Here is a 26,975-nt window from a genome sequence, read left to right as displayed (position 1 = left end):
TGTTGATTGATGAGGCGGAAAAAATAAATTTGATATATTTTAGAATAAGGCTGTAACGTAACAAAATGTAGAAAAATGAAAGGGGTGTAAATACTTTCCGAATGCCCTGTATATATAGTGTAGGCTATAGCAGGCTACACAATCAACTTTCCAGTGACACTGACTAACCCAATGATGAAAATGCAGCAATTTGTAGAAGGCAAACTGACTGCCACGACCATTAATACACATATAATCCATAGATGGCAGTTCCTATCCAAGTCAGGACTGGCAGACATTGCTTGTTCAAGTCAGGACTGGCAGACATTGCTTGTTCAAGTCAGGACTGGCAGACATTGCTTGTTCAAGTCAGGACTGGCAGACATTGCTTGTTCAAGTCAGGACTGGCAGACATTGCTTGTTCAAGTCAGGACTGGCAGACATTGCTTGTTCAAGTCAGGACTGGCAGACATTGCTTGTTCAAGTCAGGACTGGCAGACATTGCTTGTTCAAGTCAGGACTGGCAGACATTGCTTGTTCAAGTCAGGACTGGCAGACATTGCTTGTTCAAGTCAGGACTGGCAGATATTGCTTGTTCAAGTCAGGACTGGCAGACATTGCTTGGGTGCCCATTAGAAGTAAAAGAGCTGGGGTTCGATTGTTTCCATGTCTGCAGCACAACAAGCTGTTCTATTTGTGGCGTGTGTGATGCCCACATTTTGGTCTTCCCAACTGGAAGTGCTTGTGATAAAATGTCATCTAGAAGCTACTGATCTTCTGTATTTTATCTAGGCAAGCCAGTTAAGAACAAATTATTACTTACAATGACAGCCTACCCCAGCCAAACCCGGACTATGTTGGGCCAATTGTGCACCGCCCTGTGGGACTCCCAAGAATAGCCAGATGTGATACAGCCAGGATTCGAACCAGGGACTGAGATTCAGTGCCTCAAACTGCTGCGCCACTCGGGAGGTACATGTTCAGACAGAAGTACAACATTTAAGGGAAACATTTTGGGGGTTTTGGCCAAAGTATTTCCATTTATCAGTGGGTGCTGCAGCACCCCTACTTCCCCGGCTATGGTGAGAGGAGTAGATTATCTGTCTATAGACAAAGTAGAGGTAGTGATCTTCTCTGGTTGGGAATGAGACAATAGATGGCAGTATTGCATTAAAAAAGCGTGCGTGTGTGTGTGTGTCTGAGAGCGAGAGATAGACGTCAAATCACAAGGCATGCACATTGATCGCGCACCCACACACACACTCTCTGGTTAAGTGGTTGGGGCGGGACTGTGTGTGCGTATTAGACTGAGGATGCAACATGGCTGAGTTGAGGACCATCGATAGATGATGATCAACGACCCTGCACGCACTGTGTTTGGGGGCGTTACCCTCCACTTCACCAGACACGCCCGCTTCCCTTCGAGCTGAGTTCACTGGTATTCGGTATTCGGTTTGCCGGAGACTTTCAGAAGTGATTCCTTTGACAAGAAAATAACTATATACCACAAATCACTCCCGAAAGGACAGGAGCAACGAACGGATCAATCGCCTGGTGGAGGTTTTGCCTCTTCTGTGGGACTTCCTTAATTCCTACTCCTCGCGCGCTCCTTTTATCTGAGAACTAGAGAGATTTCTGAAAGAAAAAAAACAACAGTAGGCTAGAGGAAGAAAGAACACTTGTTTGATTGGTTGATGCCTGTTTGTCTTCTCTAAAATATTGTCTCTTTCTTTAAGTGACGTTTAATGACTTTTGGCAGCGCTCCTTGAACCAGAAGACACCCAGCGCTTCTCGTCCTCTTGGCTCCCCCTCGTCACTTTCACCTGATGGTCCAGGAACACTTATATTCTTCACAAGAGTTGTTGACGCACAGGTCACTGATCCCTGGATGTTGACAGCTCCTTTTCCCAGTCCACGAGCAGACCTTCATATCGTTCATATTTCTCTCGCTCTCTCGTTACTGAGAGAAAACTAAAAAATAAGTGATAAACATTACGCCTAACCATCTCTATCGCCGTCTGTGTGATCAAAAGCCACGGGGAAGGAAGGAAAAGGAAACGATAGAGAGAGAGGGCGAGAGGGAAATAGTGAGTGACGGGAGGAGGAACCGTGAGTTTTGATGTTTGGGATCCAGGAGAACATCCAGAGGAGCGGAAGTATTATGAAAGAAGAGCCCATGGTGGCCGGGATGAACGCTGTTCGGAGCTGGATGCAGGGCGCCGGGCTGCTGGACGTCAGCACAGCCGCCCAGAGGTAAGCCCTACGTGGCTAGCCAGAAGGACCACATGTGTTTAGGGACAGTATTGCGCTCCCAATGGACTGCTGGTTTTCTTTTCTGGGCGTATAGCCTAATATTGACTTGGGATATTTTATTATAGCTTTTGCATGCAGGCTTTATGTCTGTGATTGCAGCTAGGCTATAGCATAGCCTACATACTGTTTTTATTTCTGTTTTCTGTAGCCTATTAGCTAGTAGCCTATTAAATCAATCGAAATTAACACTATGTACAAAGGACTAAAAACATGTCAGACACGGGCCTAGTTATTAGCACTGAGTTATTTATAATGAAACGTCAATAATTATAACGCAGTAAAACAATAATACAACCACTATTTTTGAGACAGGTTGATTATTACAGTCGACAAAACGGCCCCCCATCTAGCATAGGCTATTCATGTAACGTTAGCGACCAAATCCAAACTATTCATATTGGCTAAGGCTATACTTTGACAGTTTGTAAATATATGTTTTGACCCAGAACTGTTTTCAGAAATGTGCAAATGACTTCAAATATGACATTTCAGTCTAAATTTATTTTTAAAAATGGGTTCAAATGTAAAATAAAAATCAAGATATATTGACGATTTCGGGGACCAGAACTTTAGTGTTTTACTCTTTTACTTCTAATTTTTGAAATAATTTGTAATTTGTGAGCGAATTCAGTGGCATCCATGTGAAAGTTGTGCTAACGGGGCTTGGTGCTACTTGTATCCGCAGCGGCGTGGCTCTGGCCCGGGCACATTTCGAGAAGCAACCGCCCTCCAACCTCCGCAAGTCCAACTTCTTCCACTTCGTGCTGGCTCTGTACGACAGACAAGGCCAGCCGGTGGAGATAGAGAGAACCAGCTTCGTTGGATTTGTTGAAAAGGAAAAAGTGAGATTTCCTAAAACATTATACATTGATTTGACATCTGCAGCAGTTTATTTACATACATGAGCCTTATTAATATATTGCTTAATTTACTACTACAATTAACAATACAAATGTTGTCTTACAATAATTTATATAGATATGGATTAGAGTGTTTCTTATATTAGTTTAGACCACATGGAAGGAATCCGCAGTCCAAGCTGTTCGATACTTTGTGTTGTATTAATTATTCAAATCCCTGGGCGCGTCGATCATGTGCTCATATTCCATTGTTTTAATGCGAAATTGTAGCATAATTTATAGCTATTGACAATATTACAGCACTAACCGTTTTGAATTATTTATGCAAGTTTGCAAGTGTCTCCAGTCAACTCTTTAGACATGCAATTTTCTTCTAGTAGGCTATTGTTGCAGTATTAAAATCGAATGTATTTGGTTCAAAACAAATATAATGTATTAGTATAGTATTATAAGCCAGAATTCTGTAGCCTACCAATGGTCATTTCACTTTTATATGGCACTAAGGCAGTGAAGTCATTCCCATCAGTTCTGTTTATCTTGGGACGTTTTTTGGAAATCATTGACATATCGTTTTTTAAAGTTATTATATCGTTTCTGATATTGATATTGAAATATATATTTTAGTACATTTAAAGATAATGTTTTGGCCTTTTGTAAATCTGTGTGTGTTGTGGATTTGCTCTTCGTGACTTGACTGAGTGTGTGTTGTGGATTTGCTCTTCTTGACTTGACTGAGTGTGTGTTGTGGATTTGCTCTTCGTGACTTGACTGAGTGTGTGTTGTGGATTTGCTCTTCTTGACTTGACTGAGTGTGTGTTGTGGATTTGCTCTTCTTGACTTGACTGAGTGTGTGTTGTGGATTTGCTCTTCTTGACTTGACTGAGTGTGTGTTGGCAGGAAACGCCAGGGGAAAAAACCAACAATGGTATACAGTACCGGTTACAGCTCCTATACAGCAATGGTACGGTCAACACACACACACACACGCACACACACACACACACACACACACACACACACACACACACACACACACACACACACACAAACGATTTGAATAAAATATATGGGATAAAAAAAATGACAGTAAATGTTTTATTGATATATGAAAATAACACCGATTGTTATTATTATACAAATCATTAATTTAATGTAAGCATTAGTATTAGCCTATTAATACTATAATTTTTGAATATCTACTTTTTACAAATAGTTTATTCAATAGCCTATGTCATGTATAGTTGGACCTTATGTATGTGGCTCGGTGAACAATGGCCTTCTGTCTGTTTTAACACGAACCAATCCAGAATATTGTATTTGAATTGAATCTGAAACTGAAATGACCATTAGGTCTATGTTTCTGAGCACATCGCAAACACTAACAGCATTCAATTCAAGTAAAGTACATACAGTGAGTACAACATATTCAGCACACCTGATCTTTCCATGACATAGACTGACATGGCCAATCCAGAGGAAAGCTATTATCCCTCATTGATGCCAATTATTAAATCCACTTCAATCAGTGTAGATGAACGGGAGGAGACAGGTTAAAGAAGGATTTTCCTAATGTTTGGTATACTCAGTGTATAGGCCAACTATCTTTGTCTCTCCATTTGTATCTCTAACATCACTCTCTTTACTGTACATCTCTCTTTACTGTACATATCTCTTTACTGTATATCTCTCTCTTTACTGTATACCTCTCTCTTTACGGTATATCTCTCTCTCTACTGTATATCATTCTATTTACTGTATATCTCTCTCTTTACTGTATATCATTCTCTCTTTACCGTATCTGTCTCTCTCTCTTTACTGTATATCTTTATCTTTACTGTATCTCTCTCTCTCTTTACTGTATATCATTCTCTCTTTACTGTACCTCTCTCTCTTTACTGTATATCTTTATCTTAACTGCATATCTTTATCTTTACTGTATCTCTCTCTCTTTACTGTATCTATCATTCTCTCTTTACTGTATATCTCTCTCTCTTTACGGTATATCTCTCTACTGTATATCTCTCTCTTTATTGTATCTCTCTCTTAACTGTATCTCTCTCTCTCTCTTTACTGTATATCATTCTCTTTACTGTATATCATTCTCTCTTTACTGTATATCTCTCTCTTTACTGTATATCTTTATCTTAACTGCATATCTCTCTTTTTACTGTATATCGCTCTCTCTACTGTATATATTTATCTTTACTGTATATCTTTATCTTTACTGTATCTCTCTCTCTCTTTACTGTATATCATTCTCTCTTTACTGTATATCTCTCTCTTTACTGTATATCTCTCTCTTTACTGTATATCATTCTCTCTTTACTGTATATCTTTATCTTTACTGTTTCTCACTCTCTCTTTACTGTATATCTCTCTCTTTACTGAAATCATTCTCTCTTTACTGTATATCTCTCTCTTTACTGTATATATTTCTCTTTACTGTATATCTTTCTTTACTGTATCTCTCTCTCTTTACTGTATATCTCTCTCTCTCTCTCTTTACTGTATATCATTCTCTCTTTACTGTATATCTTTCTTTACTGTATCTCTCTCTCTTTACTGTATCTCTCTCTCTCTCTCTTTACTGTATATATCTCTCTTTACTGTATATCTCTCTCTCTTTATGGTATATCTCACTCTGCCTATAGGTATCAGGACAGAACAGGACTTTTACGTGCGCCTCATCGATTCCATGACCAAACAGGTACCATCTCTTTCATGAATTGTGATAGCGTGTGTGTGTGTGTTTGTAAGTGTGGTTGGCGAGAGGTGAAATTGGACTGTGGATGTTGGAAGAGGTGCTGGAAGGGCCAGATGGTGCACTATACTACAGTCTGGCAGACCAACTGCTCACACATGTTATATATCTCATGCTACCAGATGAAAACCATTTTGTGTGAGGATGTAAAGAAGAATCACCATGAGGCAAACTGTTTTACTAACAAACATCTCTCTCTCTCTCTCCCTCTCTCCCTCTCCAGGCGATCATCTATGAGGGACAGGATAAGAACCCTGAGATGTGTCGGGTTCTACTGACTCACGAGATTATGTGCAGGTAAGACGGATAACGTGTTGAGAGAAAGAGGGAGACGAAAGAAAGAGGGAAAAAAGGGAGAGAGAAAGAAAGGGAGAGAGAGAGAGAGAGAGAGAGAAAGAGAGAGCGGGATTATGCAAACATATTCTCAGTGTGTGTTTGTCTCCCCTGGGTACAGTCAGATGATCGGTTTATTCAGAAACGGCTCGTCAGTCTGCCTCCCCCTCCCCCTCCCCCTCTACCCAAAATGCAACTCTCCCCAGGTACATTGGGACCACAGCATGACCCAGTTCTGAGATAGAGAGAGAGAGATTGGGGTTAGGGAGAGTCAGAGGATGGGAGGAGGAGAGGAGCGAGAGAGAACGAGATATACTATGTATACAAAAGGTAAATTAGTGGATTCGGCTATTTCAAGCACACAGACATGCAATCTCCATAGACAAACATTGGCAATAGAATGGCTTTACTGAAGAGCTCAGTGACTTTCAACTTGGCACCGTCATAGGATGTCACCTTTCCAACGAGTCAGTGCATCAGATTTCTGCCCTGCTAGTGCTGTTATAGTGAAGTAGAAACATCTAGGTGCAACAACGGCTCAGCCGTCACACAAGCTCACAGAACAGGACTGCTATGTGCTCAAACGCGTAAGATCAGCATGCGGACTGCCAAGCGTCGGCTGGAGTGGTGTAAAGCTCACCGTCAATGGACTCTGAAGCAGTGGAGTGATGAATCACGCTTCACCATCTGGCAGCCCGATGGACAAATCTGGGTTTGGCAGATGCCAGGAGAACACTACCTGCCCGAATGCATAGTGCCGACTGTAATGTTTAGTGGAGGAGGAATAATGGTCTGGGACTTTTTTTCATGTTTCGGGCTATGTTCCTTAGTTCCAGTGAAGGGAAATCTTAACGCTACAGCATACAATTACTTTGTGGCAACAGTTTGGGAAAGGCCCTTTCCTGTTTCAGCATAACAATGCCCCTGTGCACAAAATGTGATCCATACAGAAATGGTTTGTTGAGATCGGTGTAGAAGAACTTGATTGGCCTACACAGAGCCCTAACCTCAACCCCATCGATGAGTTGGAATGACGACTGTGAGCCAGGCCTCATTCCCCAACATCAGTGCTTGACTTCATTAATACTCTTGTGGCTGAATGGAAGCAAGTCCCCGCAGCAATGTTCCAACATCTAGTGGAAAGCCTTCCCAGATGAGTGGAGGCTGTTATAGCAGCAATGTTCCAACATCTAGTGGAAAGCCTTCCCAGATGAGTGGAGGCTGTTATAGCAGCAATGTTCCAACATCTAGTGGAAAGCCTTCCCAGATGAGTGGAGGCTGTTATAGCAGCAATGTTCCAACATCTAGTGGAAAGCCTTCCCAGATGAGTGGAGGCTGTTATAGCAGCAATGTTCCAACATCTAGTGGAAAGCCTTCCCAGATGAGTGGAGGCGTTTATAGCAGCAATGTTCCAACATCTAGTGGAAAGCCTTCCCAGATGAGTGGAGGCGTTTATAGCAGCAAAGGGGGACCAACTTCAACTCCATATTAATACCCGTGATTTTGGAATGAGTTGTTCGACAAGCAGGTGACCACATACTTTTGGTCATCTAGTGTATAGAGAGAGAGTTGAGTTTTTATAAAACCTTTATTTCATACTTAATTATTAACACAAATAATGGCACACTGTGCCTTTTCAGAAATTTAACAACAAATGTGTCATTCCTAAATAAAAATTTCTTAAATTAAATAAAAAAGCATATATATATTTTTGAGTTATATATATATCAACAAAAAATTGTTCTCTCTTTCACAAAACAAACCGCTCCTTCATAAACCCACTTCTCCTCAACAACAATCTTTTACAGCCGAGAAGGACTCAAAATTCACTTTTATTCTACATTTGACTAATCCTTTAAAAACACATCTTACATCCTGTCCATATCCAGTATCTATTTTATGTTTCCTGCACAGAAAAGGCAAGAGAAGGGTCGTGGACAGGCAAAAAGGTCAAAACCAGATCAGAGTCCAGGAGGTACAGAGTGGCAGACAGGCTCGTGGTCAAGGCAGGCAGAATGGTCTGAAAGTCCAGAAACAGGCAAGGGTCAAAACCAGGAGGACTAGAAAAAGTAGAACGCAAAAAGCAGGAGAACGGGAAAACCGCTAGCTGACTTGGAAACATACAAGACTAACTGGCACAAAGAGACAGGAAACACATGGATAAATACACTGGGGAATATAAGGGACACCTGGAGGGGGTGGAGACAATCACGAGGACAGGTGAAACAGATCAGGGTGTGACGACATCTTAGCTTGTCCCAAAAGAAAATGTAACAGTTGACATTTTATTTTATTTTGCTTACTATATTGAAACCCCAAAATTAAACAGTGTTATTGAAAATCTCCTCTACAGCTGTAAATAAAGACTCAAGTATTTCAAAGAGGCTTTATCCTCTCACATGCCATAAAACAGTGAAAAATGGTTTCTCTTTATGTTGCAAAAAAGACATCCATATCCAACATCTGATTTAATGACAGATACAAAAGCATTAACTGCAATGATGCCATGTATCACCCTCCATTACATATCACCAGTCCCCTTTAGTACAATGATGCCATGTAACACCCTCCATTACATATCACCAGTCCCCTTTAGTACAATGATGCCATGTAACACCCTCCATTACATATCACCAGTGCCCTTTAGTAACGGTAGCTTGTACAATGCTCTCCATGCTGGCTTTACCTTGTCATCAACACCCTCCATTACATATCACCAGTCCCCTTTAGTAACGGTGGCTTGTACAGTAATCTCCATGCTGGCTTTACCTTGTCATCAACACCCTCGATTACATGTCACCAGTGCCCTTCAGTAACGGTGGCTTGTACAATGCTCTCCATGCTGGCTTTACCTTGTCATCAACACCCTCCATTACATATCTCCAGTACCCTTTAGTAACGGTGGCTTGTACAATGCTCTCCATGCTGGCTTTACCTTGTCATCAACACCCTCCATTACATGTCACCAGTGCCCTTTAGTAACGGTGGCTTGTACAATGCTCTCCATGCTGGCTTTACCTTGTCACCAAGGCCCAGTTTTACCCTCCAAGGAGTGTATTTTCTATTCTTCAATATATCTTTATTCAAAACCTTGACACACCCCATATGTAAGTCTTTCCCCCTCACCTCATCCAAACCCACCACTTCCAACCCTCTCAAATCCACTAATAATGCCTTTCTTTCTGACTTTGGGATATTTGGTGTAATCCGTAGTCTTGAAAATTGGGCATTTTCATTTTGTACCATTTTGTATAAACCACTCTTCTACTGACAGAGCCTTCCAGCAGCTTCCCAGCAGTTGTCCGACAATCCTTTCCGACCTCAACCCCAAATGTTCAGCCACCCGTCCTCCATCCATTGAGGTGGGCCCAGCCCTGGCCATTAACTGTTTTAGGGTGATGCTTTTGCCCTTCACCCCTTCCTCCCTTACGCCATTACAGCCCCCCTGGCAAAGCCATGATCCTTCCAGACCAATTTCCAATCTGTAAAGCACAAGTTTTTTCCCAATTTTCCTTTGCAGAGGATATTCCCCTAAACCGCTCAACCATGAGACTCAAACTATCCACCTCTGCTTGATTTTTCACAAACATTACCAAATCATCAGCGTAGACTGAGAGATTAATAGGAGGAATATCCTCAGAAATGTAACCCCTTCAATGCGAATTCTAATGCCATTTAGTAGTGGCTCTATAGCGATGGCATATAACATTCCTGCAAAGAAAACTAAAACCAAACCAAATTTTTCAAAAGTGTGCCATGAGTATTGATGTTCAACTTGAACAAATGCCTTTTCTTGATCAATTGAAATTAAACCAGCATCCAACCCAAAAAATCCACAATCAGGGAAATGTTATTCCCTATCTGCCTACTGGAAAACCAGTGGGACTGGTCCGTGTGTATGATTTGCCCCATCACCTCCCTCAGCCTGTTGGATAAAGCCTCGGACAGGATCTTATAATCAGTGCACAGGAAGGCCACCGGCCTCCAGTTCTTCACCTCCCTAGGATCACCCTTTTTTGGCAGTAGGTTGAGGTGGACTGCCCTTCTGCAGCTTATCGGTAGTAACCCTCCGGTCAAACTATTGTTAACTACTGCTAGCCAATCCTCTCCCAACATGTCCCAAAAAGACTTTAAAAAGTAAACGGGAAGCCCATCAATGCCTGGTGGCCTTCCATTTCCATGCCTTTTGATGCAGTGTATAGCTCCTGCAAAGACAATGGTTGTTCTAGCTCAACCTGAGCTCCTGCAAAGACAATGGTTGTTCTAGCTCAACCTGAGCTTCTGCAAAGACAATGGTTGTTCTAGCTCAACCTGAGCTCCTGCAAAGACAATGGTTGTTCTAGCTCAACCTGAGCTTCTGCAAAGACAATGGTTGTTCTAGCTCAACCTGAGCTCCTGCAAAGACAATGGTTGTTCTAGCTCAACCTGAGCTTCTGCAGCCACCTGTGGGAGCCCATCAAGGAACTATTGTGTCACTGTTTTATTCTCTTTGTACTCACACTTGTAGAGCTCAGCGTAGAACTGTACTGCCCTCTTTCTAATTTCACTATGGCTAGTAAGATCTTGTTCAACAGCTGATATGAGGTAATGAATAATTCTTGGTCCATTCTTTTTCTCTAAACCAAAGAAAAATTTGGATGAGGCATCCATTTCAGAGATTCCCTAAAACGTACTTCTCACCAATGCCCCCTGTGCTCTGATAGCCAGCAGGTCTCTTGAGGGCCTGAATATGGCCTCGGACTCCTATGGTCTCAACCAACGTCAGGAGTTCCCCTATTTCAGACTCTAGAGCATTTAATGATCTGGTGATGTCTCTGGTGACATTCATCATGTACAGAATTGTTGAATCTGGAATTTCCCTAAATCCCACCACCGTTGAAGAGATAAAAGACTGGCCTTTTGAGACCTCAACCTCTCCCAGAAACCTCTCCACCTCTCCACCTCTCCCAGAACCCTCTCCACCTCTCCCAGAAACCTCTCCACCTCTCCCAGAAACCCCTTCACCTCTCCCAGAAACCTCTCAACCTCTCCCAGAAACCTCTCCACCTCTCCCAGAAACCTCTCCACTTCTCCCAGAAACCTCTCCACCTCTCCTCTCCACCTCTCCCAGAAACCCCTTCACCTCTCCCAGACACCCCTTCACCTCTCCCAGAAACCTCTCCACCTCTCCCCTTCACCTCTCTACCTCTCCCAGAAACCTCTCCACCTCTCCCAGAAACCCCTCCACCTCTCCCAGAAACCCCTCCACCTCTCCCCTCCACCTCTCCACCTCTCCCAGAAACCCCTCCACCTCTCCTCTCCACCTCTCCCAGAAACCTCTCCACCTCTCTCAGAAACCCCTCCACCTCTCCTCTCCACCTCTCCCAGAAACCTCTCCACCTCTCCTCTCCACCTCTCCCAGAAACCTCTCTACCTCTCCCAGAAACCCCTCCACCTCTCCTCTCCACCTCTCCCAGAAACCTCTCCACCTCTCCCAGAAACCTCTCCACCTCTCCCAGAAACCTCTCCACCTCTCCCAGAAACCTCTCCACCTCTCCCAGAAACCTCTCCACCTCTCCCAGAAACCTCTCCACCTCTCCCAGAAACCTCTCTACCTCTCCCAGAAACCCCTCCACCTCTCCTCTCCACCTCTCCCAGAAACCTCTCCACCTCTCCCAGAAACCTCTCTACCTCTCCCAGAAACCCCTCCACCTCTCCTCTCCACCTCTCCCAGAAACCTCTCCACCTCTCCTCTCCACCTCTCCCAGAAACCTCTCCACCTCTCCCAGAAACCCCTCCACCTCTCCTCTCCACCTCTCCCAGAAACCTCTCCACCTCTCCTCTCCACCTCTCCCAGAAACCTCTCCACCTCTCCCAGAAACCCCTCCACCTCTCCTCTCCACCTCTCCCAGAAACCTCTCCACCTCTCCCAGAAACCTCTCCACCTCTCCTCTCCACCTCTCCCAGAAACCTCTCCACCTCTCCCAGAAACCCCTCCACCTCTCCTCTCCACCTCTCCCAGAAACCTCTCCACCTCTCCCAGAAACCTCTCTACCTCTCCCAGAAACCTCTCCACCTCTCCTCTCCACCTCTCCCAGAAACCTCTCCACCTCTCCCAGAAACCTCTCCACCTCTCCCAGAAAAAAATAAAGCATTTCCTGAAGTGAGCATCACTCAATAACATTATATTAAAATGCCAGTATGCACTTTTGGGTTTTACATCGTTAATGAACACCACCTCTGTTATTAAACAATGATCAGAAAATCCCACTGGGGTTATCACACTTGATTTACAGACCTGAGATTGATGCTCAAAACAATAAAACCTATTTTACCTGGCCAGAGAGATGGTGTTCTCTCTCACATGGGCCTCAATGTTGGCTCCGTCAAATATCACACAGTTCATGTGTTACAATAAGGCATTTTTAAAAAGTCCTTGAGGCTATATGAGGTTCTTTGTGGTTTCTATCTAAATCACTGACTGTGCAGTTAAACTCCCCAGCAAGAAATAAATAAGCCTTAGTGTTACATTTCTCAATGGTATTTGATAATGTCTCTAAAAAACATACACTCTCAACTACCATCCTGGGGAAAATACATCTAATTAACACATAGTGATGTTTTCATACCTCGCTCTAATGCTCAACTACCTCTTCAACCTTATATGTCAAAGTTAAAAACCCTTTTGAGAACTACCCCCCCCCCCCCCCCCCCCCACACTCCTGTTGCCACATCTTCATGTTCAATATTACAAACAAAATACAAATACAGAGTAAGAGACAGAAAACACATCACTTTACAGATTTAAGGCTACGACTGAACTCTTTAATTTCCTTTCGAATTTAAATCACCTGTTACTCTCGCGTCAACTTTCTTCAGTCTAGCGATTTCAGGGCTTGTCAAACCTCCCCGCGTTATTTTTGACATCAGAACCTTTGCATATTCAATAAACAAATCACTTTCAGGAAAAACATCTGTTACATAATCCTGCATATATTTCTTCTATTTTGTCAATTTCAGAAATTGACGTACCTTCTCAATCCCACACCTCCCTTCCACCCCATTTCTCTCGCTGTTTTGTTGTGATGCGTCAGATGACTCACTCTCACTATCCTCCCGAGGGAAATAGCACCATCACTTCAACCTGTTTATCCTCAACTGATTTATCAATCTCTACTTCCTGTTCATCCTCAACTGATTTATCAATCTCTACTTCCTGTTTATCCTCAACTGATTTATCAATCTCTACTTCCTGTTTATCCTCAACTGATTAATCAATCTCTACTTCCTGTTCATCCTCAACTGATTTATCAATCTCTACCTTCCTCTTAGAATGAGAACCTTCATTTCAATCTCCAGTTGACTTCCAATTCTTTCCAGCTGTTTCCCCTCCCTCTTTGCTCTGATCCACCGTAAAAGCCCCTGTAGCCACACCACTCTCCTTTCCTACTTTTCCAACCACATCTGCCCACCTTCTCCCTTCCCCTGAACTGCCCACCTTCTCCCTTCCCCTGAACTGCCCAACTTTTCCCTTCCCCTGAACTGCCCACCTTCTCCCTTCCCCTGAACCCTTAGCATGTTCATCCCTTTGCGGTGGTGCATTAGCTGCACCAACACTAGAGCTGCTTCCGGGGTCTGCACGCTCGTTCTCGGGACAATAACATACCAAATGTCCCACTCTTCCCACAGCCAAAGTTTGTAATTGATTCAGTAAAAGCATAGAGCACAATTAAATCTGTCGATCTTAAACTGAATGCTAAATTCAGTTCGTCAGTATCCTTTTTTAAAATCATGTGCACTTATGATATACGACATGTTTCAGGAAAGGAGATTTGCATCCAAAAATAACCTTTTTTATTGTAGATACAAGTTGACCATGACGAGATAACTCTCGCTGCAACACTTCATCTCTAACAAATTGGTGGCACTTTAGAAAGTATAACTTTCTTTGCCGGGTTCATAAGAGGAAATACTCACATCTGTGTATTTGGTACATTATTGTCCCGAGAACGAGTGTGCAATACAACACCATTTTCAACTATCATATTCACCTTTTCAATGGAATCTAAGAATATCACCACAATGCTATTCGTCCTTTAGGCTGATTTTATGCTCTCATACCCAATGATAGCGGCAACTGCTAAGCTACATTCTTCGACCGAACACCCTGCCGCAGCAGGAATCTTTACTCCATGCTGCTGACTAAGTTTTTCAAACATTAACCCTCGTCTATGCTTCCCTTTTTCAGTCTGTAATGGTTTGCAAGCCCTGCCACATCCGACGAGCATCAGAGTACGATTCGATCTTAGTCCAGTATTGATGCTTTGCCTGTTTCATGGTTTGTTGGAGGGCATAGCGGGATTTATTATAAGCTTCCGGGTTAGAGTCCCACTCCTTGAAAGCGGCAGCTCCATCCTTTAGCTCAGTGCTGATGTTGCCTGTAATCCATGGCTTCTGGTTTGGGAATGTACGTATGGTCACTGTGGGGACGACGTCATCGATGCACTTATTGATGAAGCCAATGACAGATGTGGTGTACTCCTCAATGCCCTTGGAGGAATCCCAGAACATATTCCAGTCTGTGCTACAAAACAGTCCTGTAGCTTAGCATCTGCTTCATCTGACCACCTTTTTTATTCATCTAGTCACTAGTGCTTCCTGCTTTAATTTTAGCTTGTAAGCAGGAATCAGGAAGATAGAAGTATGGTCAGATTTGCCAAATGGAGGGCGAGGGAGAGCTTTGTAGCTGTCTCTGTGTGTGGAGTAAAGGTGGTCCAGAATTTTGGTTGCACATTTAACATGCTGATAGAAATTTGGTAAATTTAATTTTCCCTGCATTAAAGTCCCTGGCTACTTGGAGCGCCACCCCTTGGTGGGCGTTTTCTTTTTTGCAAATGGCAGAATACAACTCATTCAATGCATTCATAGTGCCAGCCTCTGACTGTGGTGGTATGTAGACAGCTACGAAAAATACAGGTAGATAGTGTGATCTACAGCTTATCATGAGATACTCTACCACAGGTGACCAATAGCTCGAGACCTCCTTAGATATTGTGCACCAGCTGTTATTTACAACAATACATAGTCCGCCGCCCCTTGTCTTACCAGACGCTGCTGTTCTGTCCTGCCTGTACAGTGTATAACCATCCAGCTGTATGTTGATAGTGTCGTCGTTCAGCCACGACTCCATGAAGCATAAGATATTACAGTTATGAATGTCCCCGTTTGTAGTTTAATCTTGCGCGTAAGTCATCGATATTATTCTCTGAAGATTGCACGTTTGCTAGCAGAATGGAAGGAAGTGGGGTTTATTCGATCCCCTACGGATTCCCAGAAGGCAGCCCGCCCTCTGGCTCCTTTTTCTCCTCTTCCTCTTCACGCAAATTAATGGGATCTGGGCCTGTTCCCAAGAAAGCAGTATATCGTTCGCGTCAGGCTCGTCAGACTCGTTAAATAAAAAAAGGATTCTGCAAGTCCATGGTGAGTAATCGCAGTCCTGATGTCCAGAAGTTATTTTCGGTCATAAGGAATGGTAGCGGCAAGACGTTACAAACAACGCAAATACGAACAAAAACTACAATCGGTTGGAGACCATTTTTACTAAATACTTGACACCACTGGGAAGAATTTTAAAAAACAGACATACAGTGGCAGAATAACTGACCACTGTGACTGACCGAAACTTAAGGAAGGCTTTGACTATGTACAGACTCAGTGAGCATAGCCTTGCTATTGAGAAAGGCCGCCGTAGGCAGACATGGCTCTCAAGAGAAGACAGGCTATGTGCTCACTGCCCACAAAATGAGGTGGAAACTGAGCTGCACTTCCTAACCTCCTGCCCAGTGTATGACCATATTAGAGACACATATTTCCCTCAGATAACACAGATCCACAAAGAATTTGAAAACAAACCCAATTTTGATAAACTCCCATATCTATTAGGTGAAATACCACAGTGTGCCATCATAGCAGCAATATTTGTGACCTGTTGCCACAAGAAAAGGGCAACCAGGGCAACCAAGAACAAACACCATTGTAAATACAACCCATATTTATGTTTATTTATTTTTTAGCTTGTACTATTTGTACATAATGTGACATTTGATGTCTTTATTCTTCTGGAACTTTTGTGAGTGTAATGTTAACTGTTTATTTTTATTGTTTATTTCACTTTTGTTAATTATCTACTTCACTTGCTTTGGCAATGTTTCCCATTCGAAATAAAGCCCTTAAAATGAATTGAATTGAGAAAGAGAGTGGTAGAAAGGTAGGAAGGGAGAGAGAAAAGGAGGGAGGGGGAGAAAGAGTCCTTGTGGGAAATAGAGAAGATAGAATGTCTGGTTTTCTAATGATGTCAGAATAGAGACATGGTGCTAACTGAGAATAGAGCCCCGGAGGCTTCAGAGAGTTCTGAACGTGAAGCTGTCTCTGTCCCAGCATTTCCTGATAACCTCAGTCACCTCACCTTACTTACTAATACTATGTTGATTTGATTGATTGACTGATCTGTTAGGCACCTTTTTGATTGAACACACATTCTCTCTCCTCTCCCCATCTCTGTCTCTCTCTCTCCCCTCTCGCTATCTCTCTCCCTATCGCTCTCTCTCCCCATCTCTCTCTCTCCCCATTTCTCTCCCTCCCCTCTTCCTATCTATATTTCTCTCTCCCCTCTCCCAAACTCTCTCTTCCCTATCTCTCTCTTCCCTCTCATTATTTCTCTCTCTCTCTTTCTCCCCCCTCTCTGTATCTCTCTGTCTCTCTCTCTCCCCTCTCGCTATCTCTCTCCCTATCGCTCTCTCTCCCTATCGCTCTCTCTCCCCATCTCTCTCTCTCCCCATTTCTCTCCCTCCCCTTTTCCTATCTATATTTCTCTCTCCCCTCTCCCAAACTCTCTCTTCCCTATCTCTCTCTTCCCTCTCATTATTTCTCTCTCTCTCTCTCTTTCTCCCCCCTCTCTGTATCTCTCTCTCTCTCCTCTCCATAATCTCTCTCCCCTCTCTCTCTCTCTCTCTCTCTCCCATCTCTCTCTCCCATCTCTCTCTTTCCCATCTCTCTCTCTCTCTCTCTTTCCATCCCTCTCTCAGTCGGTGTTGTGATAAGAAGAGCTGTGGCAACAGAAACGAGACGCCCTCTGACCCCGTCATCATTGACAGGTAAGCAGGCTCCACCCCTGTGCTGCCAGTGATTTGTACAGAGGAGGAAGGTGTGCCAGGGTGTGTGATGAGCATTGAGCAGCTCAGGGTTGCTTCTGTCAAGTCTTAGTTGTTATGTTGAGTTGTCTCAGTGAAACAAGCTGAACCTCCAGCCTGTACTGTACCTGTATCAGTCTCAGTGAAACAAACTGAACCTCCAGCCTGTACTGTACCTGTATCAGTCTCAGTGAAACAAGCCGAACCTCCAGCCTGTACTGTACCTGTATCAGTCTCAGTGAAACAAACTGAACCTCCAGCCTGTACTGTACCTGTATCAGTCTCAGTGAAACAAACTGAACCTCCAGCCTGTACTGTACCTGTATCAGTCTCAGTGAAACAAGCTGAACCTCCAGCCTGTACTGTACCTATATCAGTCTCAGTGAAACAAGCTGAACCTCCAGCCTGTACTGTAGCTGTATCAGTCTCAGTGAAACAAGCCAAACCTCCAGCCTGTACTGTACCTGTATCAGTCTCAGTGAAACAAACTGAACCTCCAGCCTGTACTGTACCTGTATCAGTCTCAGTGAAACAATCTGAACCTCCAGCCTGTACTGTCCTTAAAAAAAATCACCTTTATTTAACCAGGCAGGCTTGTTGAGAACAAGTTCTCATTTACAACTGCGACCTGGCCAAGATAAAGCAAAGCAGTGTGACACAAACAACAACACAGAGTTAAACATAGAATAAACAAACGTACAGTCAATAATACAATATAAAAAGTCTATATACAGTGTGTGCAAATGAGGTAAGATAAGGGAGGTAAGGCAATAAATTGGCCAATGTAGCAAATTAACACAGGAGTGATAGATGTGCAGATGATGATGTGCAAGTATAAATACTGGTGTGAAAAAGAGCAAAAAAGTAAATATAAACAATATGGGGCTGAGGTAGGTAGTTGGATGGGATATTTACAGATGGGCTGTGTACAGCTGCAGTGATCGGTAAGCTGCTCAGATAGCTGATGCTTAAAGTTAGTGAGGGAGATTTAAGTCTCCAACTGCAGCGATTTCTGCAATTCGTTCCAGTCATTGGCAGCAGAGAACTGGAAGGAAAGGTGGCCAAAGGAGGTGTTGGCTTTGGGGGTGACCAGGGAGATATACCTGCTGGAGCGCGTGCTACGGGTGGGTGTTATTATGGTGACCAGTGAGCTGAGATAAGATGGAGCTTTACATAGCAAAGACTTATAGATGATATGGAGCCAGTGGGTCTGGTGAGGAATATGTAGTGAGGGCCAGCCGACGAGAGCACACAGGTCGCAGTGGTGGGTGGTATATGGGGCTTTGGTGACAAAACGGATGGCACTGTGATAGACTGCATCCAGTTTGCTGAGTAGAGTGTTGGAGGCTATTTTGTAAATGACATCACCGATGTTGAGAATCGGTAGGATAATCAGTTTTACGAGGGTATGTTTGGCAGCGTGAGTAAAGGAGGCTCGATTCTAGATTTAATTTTGGATTGGAGATGTTTAATATGAGTCTGGAAGAAGAGTTTACAGTCTAGCCAGACACCTAGGTATTTGTAGTTGTTTTTGTAGTTGTCCACATATTCTAAGTCAGAACAGAGAGAGGAGAGAGGAGAGAGGAAAGAGAGCAGAGGAGAGGGGAGAGAGAGGAGAGATAGGAAAGAGAGCAGAGGAGAGAGAGGAAAGGGGAGAGAGAGGAAAGAGAGCAGAGGAGAGAGAGGAGAGGGGAGAGAGAGGAGAGAGAGGAGAGAGGAAAGAGAGCAGAGGAGAGAGAGGAAAGAGAGCAGAGGAGAGAGAGAAGAGTGGAGAGAGAGGAGAGAGAGGAAAGAGAGCAGAGAAGAGAGAGGAGAGGGGAGAGAGGAGAGAGGCTGGTGTACAGCATTGGAGAAGTGGTTATAAGACTGTTTCTTAAAGAAGTTGAAGAAGGGGAAGTTGCCATGTTACAGTACCCGTCAAAAGTTTGGACACACCTACTCATTCAAGGATTATTTTTTTATTATTTCATATTTCTACATTGTAGAATAATAGTGAAGACATCAACACTATGAAATAACACATATAGAATCATGTAGTAACCAAAAAGGTGTTAAACAAATCAACATATAGTTTATATTTCAGATTCTTTAAATTAGCCACCCTTTGCCTTGTTGACAGCTTTGCACACTCTTGGTATTCTCTCAGCCAGCTTCTGGAATTATTTCCCAATAGTCCTGAAGGAGTTCCCACATATGCTGTTGGCTGCTTTTCCTTTACTCTGCGGTCCAACTCAACCCAAACCATCTTGAGGTTGGGTGATTGTGGAGGGCAGGTCATCTGATGCAGCACCTGGAAGTGTGTTGGGTCATTGTCCTGTTGAAAAACAAATTATAGTCCCACTAAGCGCAGACCAGATGGGATGGTGTATTGCTGCAGAATGCTGTGGTAGCCATGCTGGTTAAGTGTGCCTTGAATTCTAAATAAATCACTTACAGTCTACCAGCAAAGCACCCCGACATCATCACACCTCCTCCTAATTGAAATGCATTCCAGGTGACTACCTCATGATGCTGGTTGAGAGAATACCAAGAGTGTGCAAAGCTGGGTTCAAGGCAAAGGGTGGTGTGAGGGATTGCGTAACTGGCAGCAGGGAAGTCAGGCGCAGGAGAGCAAAACTGGGTAATCAACGGAGCAGTTTTATTCATAAAACCACCGGAAACCAGAACAATAAACAAATTGGTACAAAACCCGTCGCGCACCAGAGAAAACGTGCACATGCACTTACAGTTCCACACAAAGATATGGGGGGAACAGAGGGTTAAATACACAACATGTAATGGGGGATATTGAGACCAGGTGTGTGAGAAGACAAGACAAAACAAATGGAATATGAAAAGTGGATTGATGATGGCTAGAAGACTGGTGACGCCGACCGCCGAGCGCCGAGCGCCGCCCGAACAAGGAGAGGAACCGACTTCGGCGGAAGTCGTGACAGGTGGCTACTTTGAAGAATCTCAAATATAAAATATATTTGTTTAACACTTTTTTGGTTACTACATGATTCCATGTGTGTTATTTCATACTTTTGATGTCTTCACTATTATTTTACAGTGTAGAAAATAGTCAAATTCGAGTAGTAAAAATAAATATTTTGCCATACCCATGTCATATGGTCTGATAAACCACGGCATTCAGCCAATCAGTATTCAGGGCTTAATAAACCACCCAGTTTATAATTGAGTCTGTTCCAGCCTCATGACGCAAAGCGGCGGTTTATTGGCCATATATCATGAACTTCCGAAGTGCCTTATTGCTCTTATAAACTGGTTACCAACCTAATTCGAGTAGTAAAAATAAATATTTTGCCATACCCATGTCATATGGTCTGATAAACCACGGCATTCAGCCAATCAGTATTCAGGGCTTAATAAACCACCCAGTTTATAATTGAGTCTGTTCCAGCCTCATACACTCAGTGCACAAAACATTAGGAACACCTGCTCTTTCCATGACATATACTGATTAGGTGAATTCAGGTGAAAGCTATGATCCCTTATTGATGTCAAATGTTAAATCCACATCAATCAGTATATGAAGGGGAGGAAACATGTTAAGGAAGGATTTTTAATGCAACCGCTGTGTCAGATTTCAAAAAAACTTTACGGAAAAACATACCATACAATAATCTGAGTACGGCGCTCAGAGACCAAACAAGCCAAAAAGATATCCGCCATATTGTGCAGTCAACAGAAGTCAGAAATAACATAATAAATATTCACTTACCTTTGATGATCTTCATCAGAATGCACACCCAGGAATCCTAGTTCCGCAATAAATGTTTGATTTGTTTGATAAAGTTCATAATTTATGTCCAAATAGCTCCTTTTGTTAGGATGTTTGGTAAGTAAATCCAAACGCGCGTGCAATCCAGCCGAAAGGTCAGATGAAAAGTCCAAAAAGTTATATTACAGGTCGTAGAAACATGTCAAATGATGTATAGAATCAATCTTTAGGATATTTTTAACATAAATCTTCAATAATGTTCCAACCGGAGAATTCCTTTGTCTGTAGAAAAGCAATGCAAGCTAACTTTCACATGACCGCGTGTCACTAGCTCTTGGCAATCTGCCAGACACCTGGCTCAATCCCCTCTCATTCGGCCCCACTTCACAGTAGAAGCATCAAACAAGGTTTTAAAGACTGTTGACATCTAGTGGAAGCCTTAGGAAGTGCAACATGACCAATATCCCACTGTATCTTCGATAGGCTATGAGTTGAAAACCTACAAACCTCAGATTTCCCACTTCCTGGTTGGATTTTTCTCAGGTTTTCACCTGCCATATGAATTCTGTTACACACAGACATCATTCAAATAGTTATTGAAACTTCAGAGTGTTTTCTATCCAAATATACTAATTATATGCATATTCTAGCTTTTATCGCTGAGTAGCAGGCAGTTTATTCTGGGCACCTTGTTCATCCAAGCTACTCAATACTGCCCCCCAGTCACCAAGAAGTTAAGCCTTGAGACAATTGAGACATGGATTGTGTACGTGTGCCATTCAGAGTGTGAATGGGCAAGACAAAAAAGTAAGTGTTTTTGAACAGCGTATGGTGGTAGGTGCCAGGCACACGCGTTTATATCAAGAACTGTAACACTGCTGGGTTTTTCAAGCTCAATAGGTTCCTGTGTGTATCGAGAATGGTCCACCACCCAAAGGACATCCAGCCAACTTGACACAACTGTGGGAAGCATTGGAGTTAACATGGGCCAGAACGCTTTCGACACCTTGTACAGGTCATGGCTTTAGAATTGAAGGCTGTTCTGAGGGCAAAAGGGTGTGCAACTCAATATTAGGAAGGTGTTCAGTGTAGTTTGTTTCCTTGTTTGTGGAAATACTGAATGGGCTATTACAACTGATAAGAATATAGTGCTGCAAAATGAGCAAGCAAGTACATCCTCCTCTCAATCAATCAAATGTATTTTTAAAGCCCCTTTTACATCATCCGATGTCACAAAGTGCTCCTTTCTCCTTCTGTCCTTCTCTTTTCTCACCTGACCTATTTTCTAATCCAGGAGGTGTGTGTGATGGAGAGGAAAAGGAGGAAATATTTTGTCTGTCCTAATTTGATGTTAGCTATTGCTACCCTCACACCTGATCCTCAGCACAGTCCAACACAACACAGCCCAGCACAGTACAACACATCACAGCATAGGACAACACAGCCCAACCCATCACAGCCCAGCACATCATAGCCCAACACAGTCCAGCACAGTTCAGCCCAGCCTAGTCCAGCACAGCCCAGCACAGCCCAGCACAGCATAGCCCAACACAGTTCAGCCCAGCACAGTCCAAAATGGCCCAGCACAGCCCAGTGCAGCCCAAAAAATATTACAGCCCAGCAAACACAGCCCACACCGCCCAACACAGCCCACAACGCCCAACACAGCCCACACCGCCCAACACAGCACACACTGCCCAACACAGCCCACACCGCCCAACACAGCCCACACCGCCCAGCACCACCCAACACAGCCCACACCGCCCAACACAGCCCACACCACCCAACACAGCCCACACCGCCCAGCACCACCCAACACAGCCCACACCACCCAACACAGCCCACACCACCCAACACAGCCCACACCGCCCAGCACCACCCTACACAGCCCACACCGCCCAGCACCACCCAACACAGCCCACACCACCCAACACAGTCCACACCGCCCAACACAGCCCAACACAGCCCACACCGCCCAACACAGCCCACACCGCACAGCACAGCCCACACCGCCCAACACAGCCCACACCGCCCAACACAGCCCACACCACGCAACACAGCCCACACCACCCAACACAGCCCAGCACCCAACACAGCCCACACCGCCCAGCACCACCCAACACAGCCCACACCGCCCAACACAGCCCACACCGCCCAACACAGCCCACACCGCCCAACACAGCCCACACCGCCCAACACAGCCCACACCGCCCAGCACAGCCCACACCGCCCAACACAGCCCACACCGCCCAACACAGCCCACACCACGCAACACAGCCCACACCACCCAACACAGCCCACACTATCCAGCACCACCCAACACAGCCCACACCGCCCAACACAGCCCACACTGCCCACACTTACTACTTTTTAGCTACTTTGAAACTACTTAGCATGTTAGCTAACCCTAACGCTAACGCTAACCCTCACCTTAACCCTAACGTAACCCTAACCTCTAACCCTAACCCCTAGCCTAGCTAACGTTAGCCATCTAGCTAATGTTAGCCACAACAAATTGCAATTTGTAATGTATCAGGCGTTTTGCAAATTCGGAACATATTCGAATTGTAATTCATATCATATGAAATGGATGATGGACATCCACAAATGAATACATACCATATAAAACGTAGCATATCATACTAATTGGAGTGTCTTGGATTTACATTTAGTATGTTACGTCTAGTCCTGAGACCAGGTTGGCCCAACACAGCACATATAGTAACTTCATTCATCTACTTATCAGATCAGAGTTTCACTATTAACTGTGTGTGAAGGGTTAACATGCTGCCAGCTTGGCTCAGTCAAACTACTGGGAGGACAGGGGTAAACCCCTATGCAAAGAGAGATGAACACACACACAGTGATGGGCAGGCTGAAGCTGTGGTGTTGGGGTGCAGCTGTCTCAGAGCGCTGAGGTGAGGCCTTCCACTTCACTGGAGCAGAACAGTAGTCACACAAACACACATGCACACAAAATACACACACACACAAACTGAGCCAGATAGAGATCCCCTACTAAAACAGCCACAGTGATGCACTGGTCATTACTTCATTAACACACACACACACACACACACACACACACACACACACACACACACACACACACACACACACACACACACACACACACACACACACACACACTGCAGAGAGTTCACACGTGTATTTATTTCAGTTTCAGTTGAGCTCAGCACACTTCATCTCTCTCCACCCCAGAGAAGTCTTAAATCAACTCAACTCTCCACTTAACAATCACTCTGCTGTAGACAATAGGCACACACACACTAAATCAAAAGGTATTTTCTTTGCTCTGATTGGTAATCTTGTGAACTACAGCTTTGGTCTGAGCTGTTTTAGGATGTTTGTGTGTGTATTTGTGTGCATGGGTGTATTTGTATGTGTGTGTGTCTTGATGGAGGTTTCCTGGCAAGTGTGTGTGTGTCTTGAGTGAAGAATGTCAAACAGGAAGTGCTCCTCCCGGGTAAATGATGTCATTGCTAGCAGCTTCCTGTTCCAGAAGTTGCATCTCTGCTTCCCTGCATCCCTATCCCTCTCTCTCTCTCTCTCTCTCTCTCTGTCACTCTCTCCCTGTATCCCTATCCCCCTCTCTCTCTCCCTCCATACCTACATCGACCTCTTTCTCCCTCTATCCCTCTCTATCTTTCTCTGCCTCCATCCATCTCACTTGCTGGCTCATCGTTATGCAGACAGACCTTCCCTAAGGTGCTGGTCGCTTCGCAGCACTGACCTGCAAACACACACACACACACAGACACACACACACACACACACACACACACACACACACACACACACACACACACACACACACACACACACACACACACACACACAATGACCTGCAGTTCAGTGCACGTGTTTGGTCTGGGGGACTGATGGGGAGAGTTGTGATTGACAGGTGAGAGTTGGGAGGTCGAGGCTGTTTTAAATCATCCCAGCCAACCTTGCTCTCTCTCTCGCTCTCTCTATAAGTAAAACTCTTCTTCTCTGAAGTCCACTCCTTAATCATTGTTCTTTCACTTTACCTCTCACCTTTATTGTGTTTGTGTTGTGTGTTGGGAATGAAGGGGTGTATCAGGCCAGAGCAGAGCTGGGTAATGAAGGGGTGTATCAGGCCAGAGCAGAGCTGGGGAATGAAGGGGTGTATCAGACCTAAATTAGTAAATAATGTTCCAATTCTCTAAGTCTGTCCGAGATCCAATAACTATTTAAATCACTGATGTCTCTCCTTTCTTCTGATGTGTGATTGTCTAATGCTGCTAACACCTGGAGAGACTCTTGATTTCTCTCTTTCTGAGGCGTGCCCTTGAATATGCACTCAATTTGCTTTCCAAACGAGGCATGACGTGTGTGTGTGTGTGTGTGTGTCTGGTAGTGGCAGCGGCAGCATCTCTGTTCAGTTGTCACACCTTCCTCCAGGCTTGCTGAGTGCTGTCTGAGAGCCCATCTGAGGTAACTGAACAGACTAACTGATTGAGGTGAGTTCAGGCAGTGTAAAGAGACAGAAACAGAGAGACATTCATCTAGTCTATAATCTGTCCCGGATGTCTATGTCTGAGAGACAATAACAGAGAGACATTGAGAGAGAGTGGAACGGGCAAACAGGGCCTTCTTAGACACAGACATAAACCTACTGTACAAATCTGAGCAGAGTAAGTATTTGATCATTCATTTCAGAGCTCAGACAGCCCTCACTACAATCTGTCCACCTGGTCTGTTTAAAACCCTAACATATTCTTTCTTGTATTGTATGTGTTTGTTTGACCCTGTAGGAATGTTCAGTGTTTTTTTGTTTTTGTCTTCTACTGCCTCTGTCTTTTTTTGTGTGTGTTCTTTGTGTGTGTGTGTGTGTGTGTATGTGCGTGCGTGTGTGTGTGCGTGTGCGTGCTTTACTAGAGAGCAGAGAGCTACACTAGTATTGTCACTCCCTAAACAACCTAAGGAAATGACTGTGACTGTATCACTGATCACAGTATCCATTGTAATGGAGAGATATAGCTGGTCCTACGGCTGCTCCATGGTATTGACTCAGTCAATACAACACACGGTCATTTAGCAGACCATCACATTCTAATCAACTTACAGTTGTGAGGTGTTACTGACTACACTCTGACTCTCACACACACACACACACACACACACTAGTTGTGAGTCTGTCTCAAGTCCCATTTTGACTCTGTAAGTGACACTTGAGAGTAAAGGACTGGTGCTTGAAATGACTGAGGAGGTAGAGAGAGAGAGAGAATTGGAACGTCTGTGAGTGTAATGTTTACTGTTCATTTTTATTGTTTATTTCACTTCTGTTTATTATCTACTTCACTTGCTTTGGCAATGTTAACACGTTTCCCATGCCAATAAAGTCCCTTGTATTGAATTGATTTGGATTGAGAGAGGGAGGGGGAGGGAGAGAGAGTTCCCCCATCCACTCCATGCATCTCCTATAGCTGATAGCTCCCAGTATAGTATAGTAACATTACTGGCCTGAAAACCTGAACTAAAACCCAACAACATGTAATTAGTTTGACTCTTGATTAGCAGCTGATCGGATTACCGCGTTGATCAACACAGGGACCACTAATTAACTCCCTTTAGACCAGTGTGTGTGCATGTGTGTGTGTTTGCGTGAGTGTGTGTGCATGTGTGTGCATGTGTGTGTTTGCGTGTGTGTGTGTGCGTGTGTGTGTGTGTGGAGGATGTTAATATACAGGGTTGGGTCCCCAGTGAGATGAGAATGCTTAGCGTTTTAGAATCAAGATCATACGCCGAGTCTGTATTCATGTCTTAACCTCGACCACGCCCACAAATTGGGG

The 26,975-nt window shown here is 44.0% G+C and overlaps 1 protein-coding gene across 4 annotated transcripts in view; it reads left to right on the top strand.

Annotated features, from left to right (window-relative positions):
• Nucleotides 1-1,287: 1,287 nt before the first annotated feature.
• Nucleotides 1,288-26,975, top strand: part of LOC110504622 (transcription factor COE1-A-like) — a 144,922-nt gene continuing 119,234 nt past the window's right edge. For 2 of the 4 annotated variants that reach the window (XM_036969989.1, XM_036969988.1), the window contains exons 1-6: nt 1,289-2,232; nt 2,978-3,134; nt 4,050-4,113; nt 5,804-5,859; nt 6,137-6,210; nt 17,310-17,378. In XM_036969989.1, the coding sequence (XP_036825884.1) occupies nt 2,099-2,232; nt 2,978-3,134; nt 4,050-4,113; nt 5,804-5,859; nt 6,137-6,210; nt 17,310-17,378 (554 nt within the window). In that variant the 5' untranslated portion in view covers nt 1,289-2,098. Of the gene's footprint in view, nt 2,233-2,977; nt 3,135-4,049; nt 4,114-5,803; nt 5,860-6,136; nt 6,211-17,309; nt 17,379-26,975 lie in introns of all 4 variants that reach the window. The other 2 variants (XM_036969992.1, XM_036969990.1) reach the window with 2 other exon arrangements.

This window comes from Oncorhynchus mykiss, chromosome 31, assembly GCF_013265735.2.
Source record: "Oncorhynchus mykiss isolate Arlee chromosome 31, USDA_OmykA_1.1, whole genome shotgun sequence".
In the NCBI taxonomy this organism is placed as follows: domain Eukaryota; kingdom Metazoa; phylum Chordata; class Actinopteri; order Salmoniformes; family Salmonidae; genus Oncorhynchus; species Oncorhynchus mykiss.
This window is presented reverse-complemented; position numbering and strand designations above follow the sequence as displayed.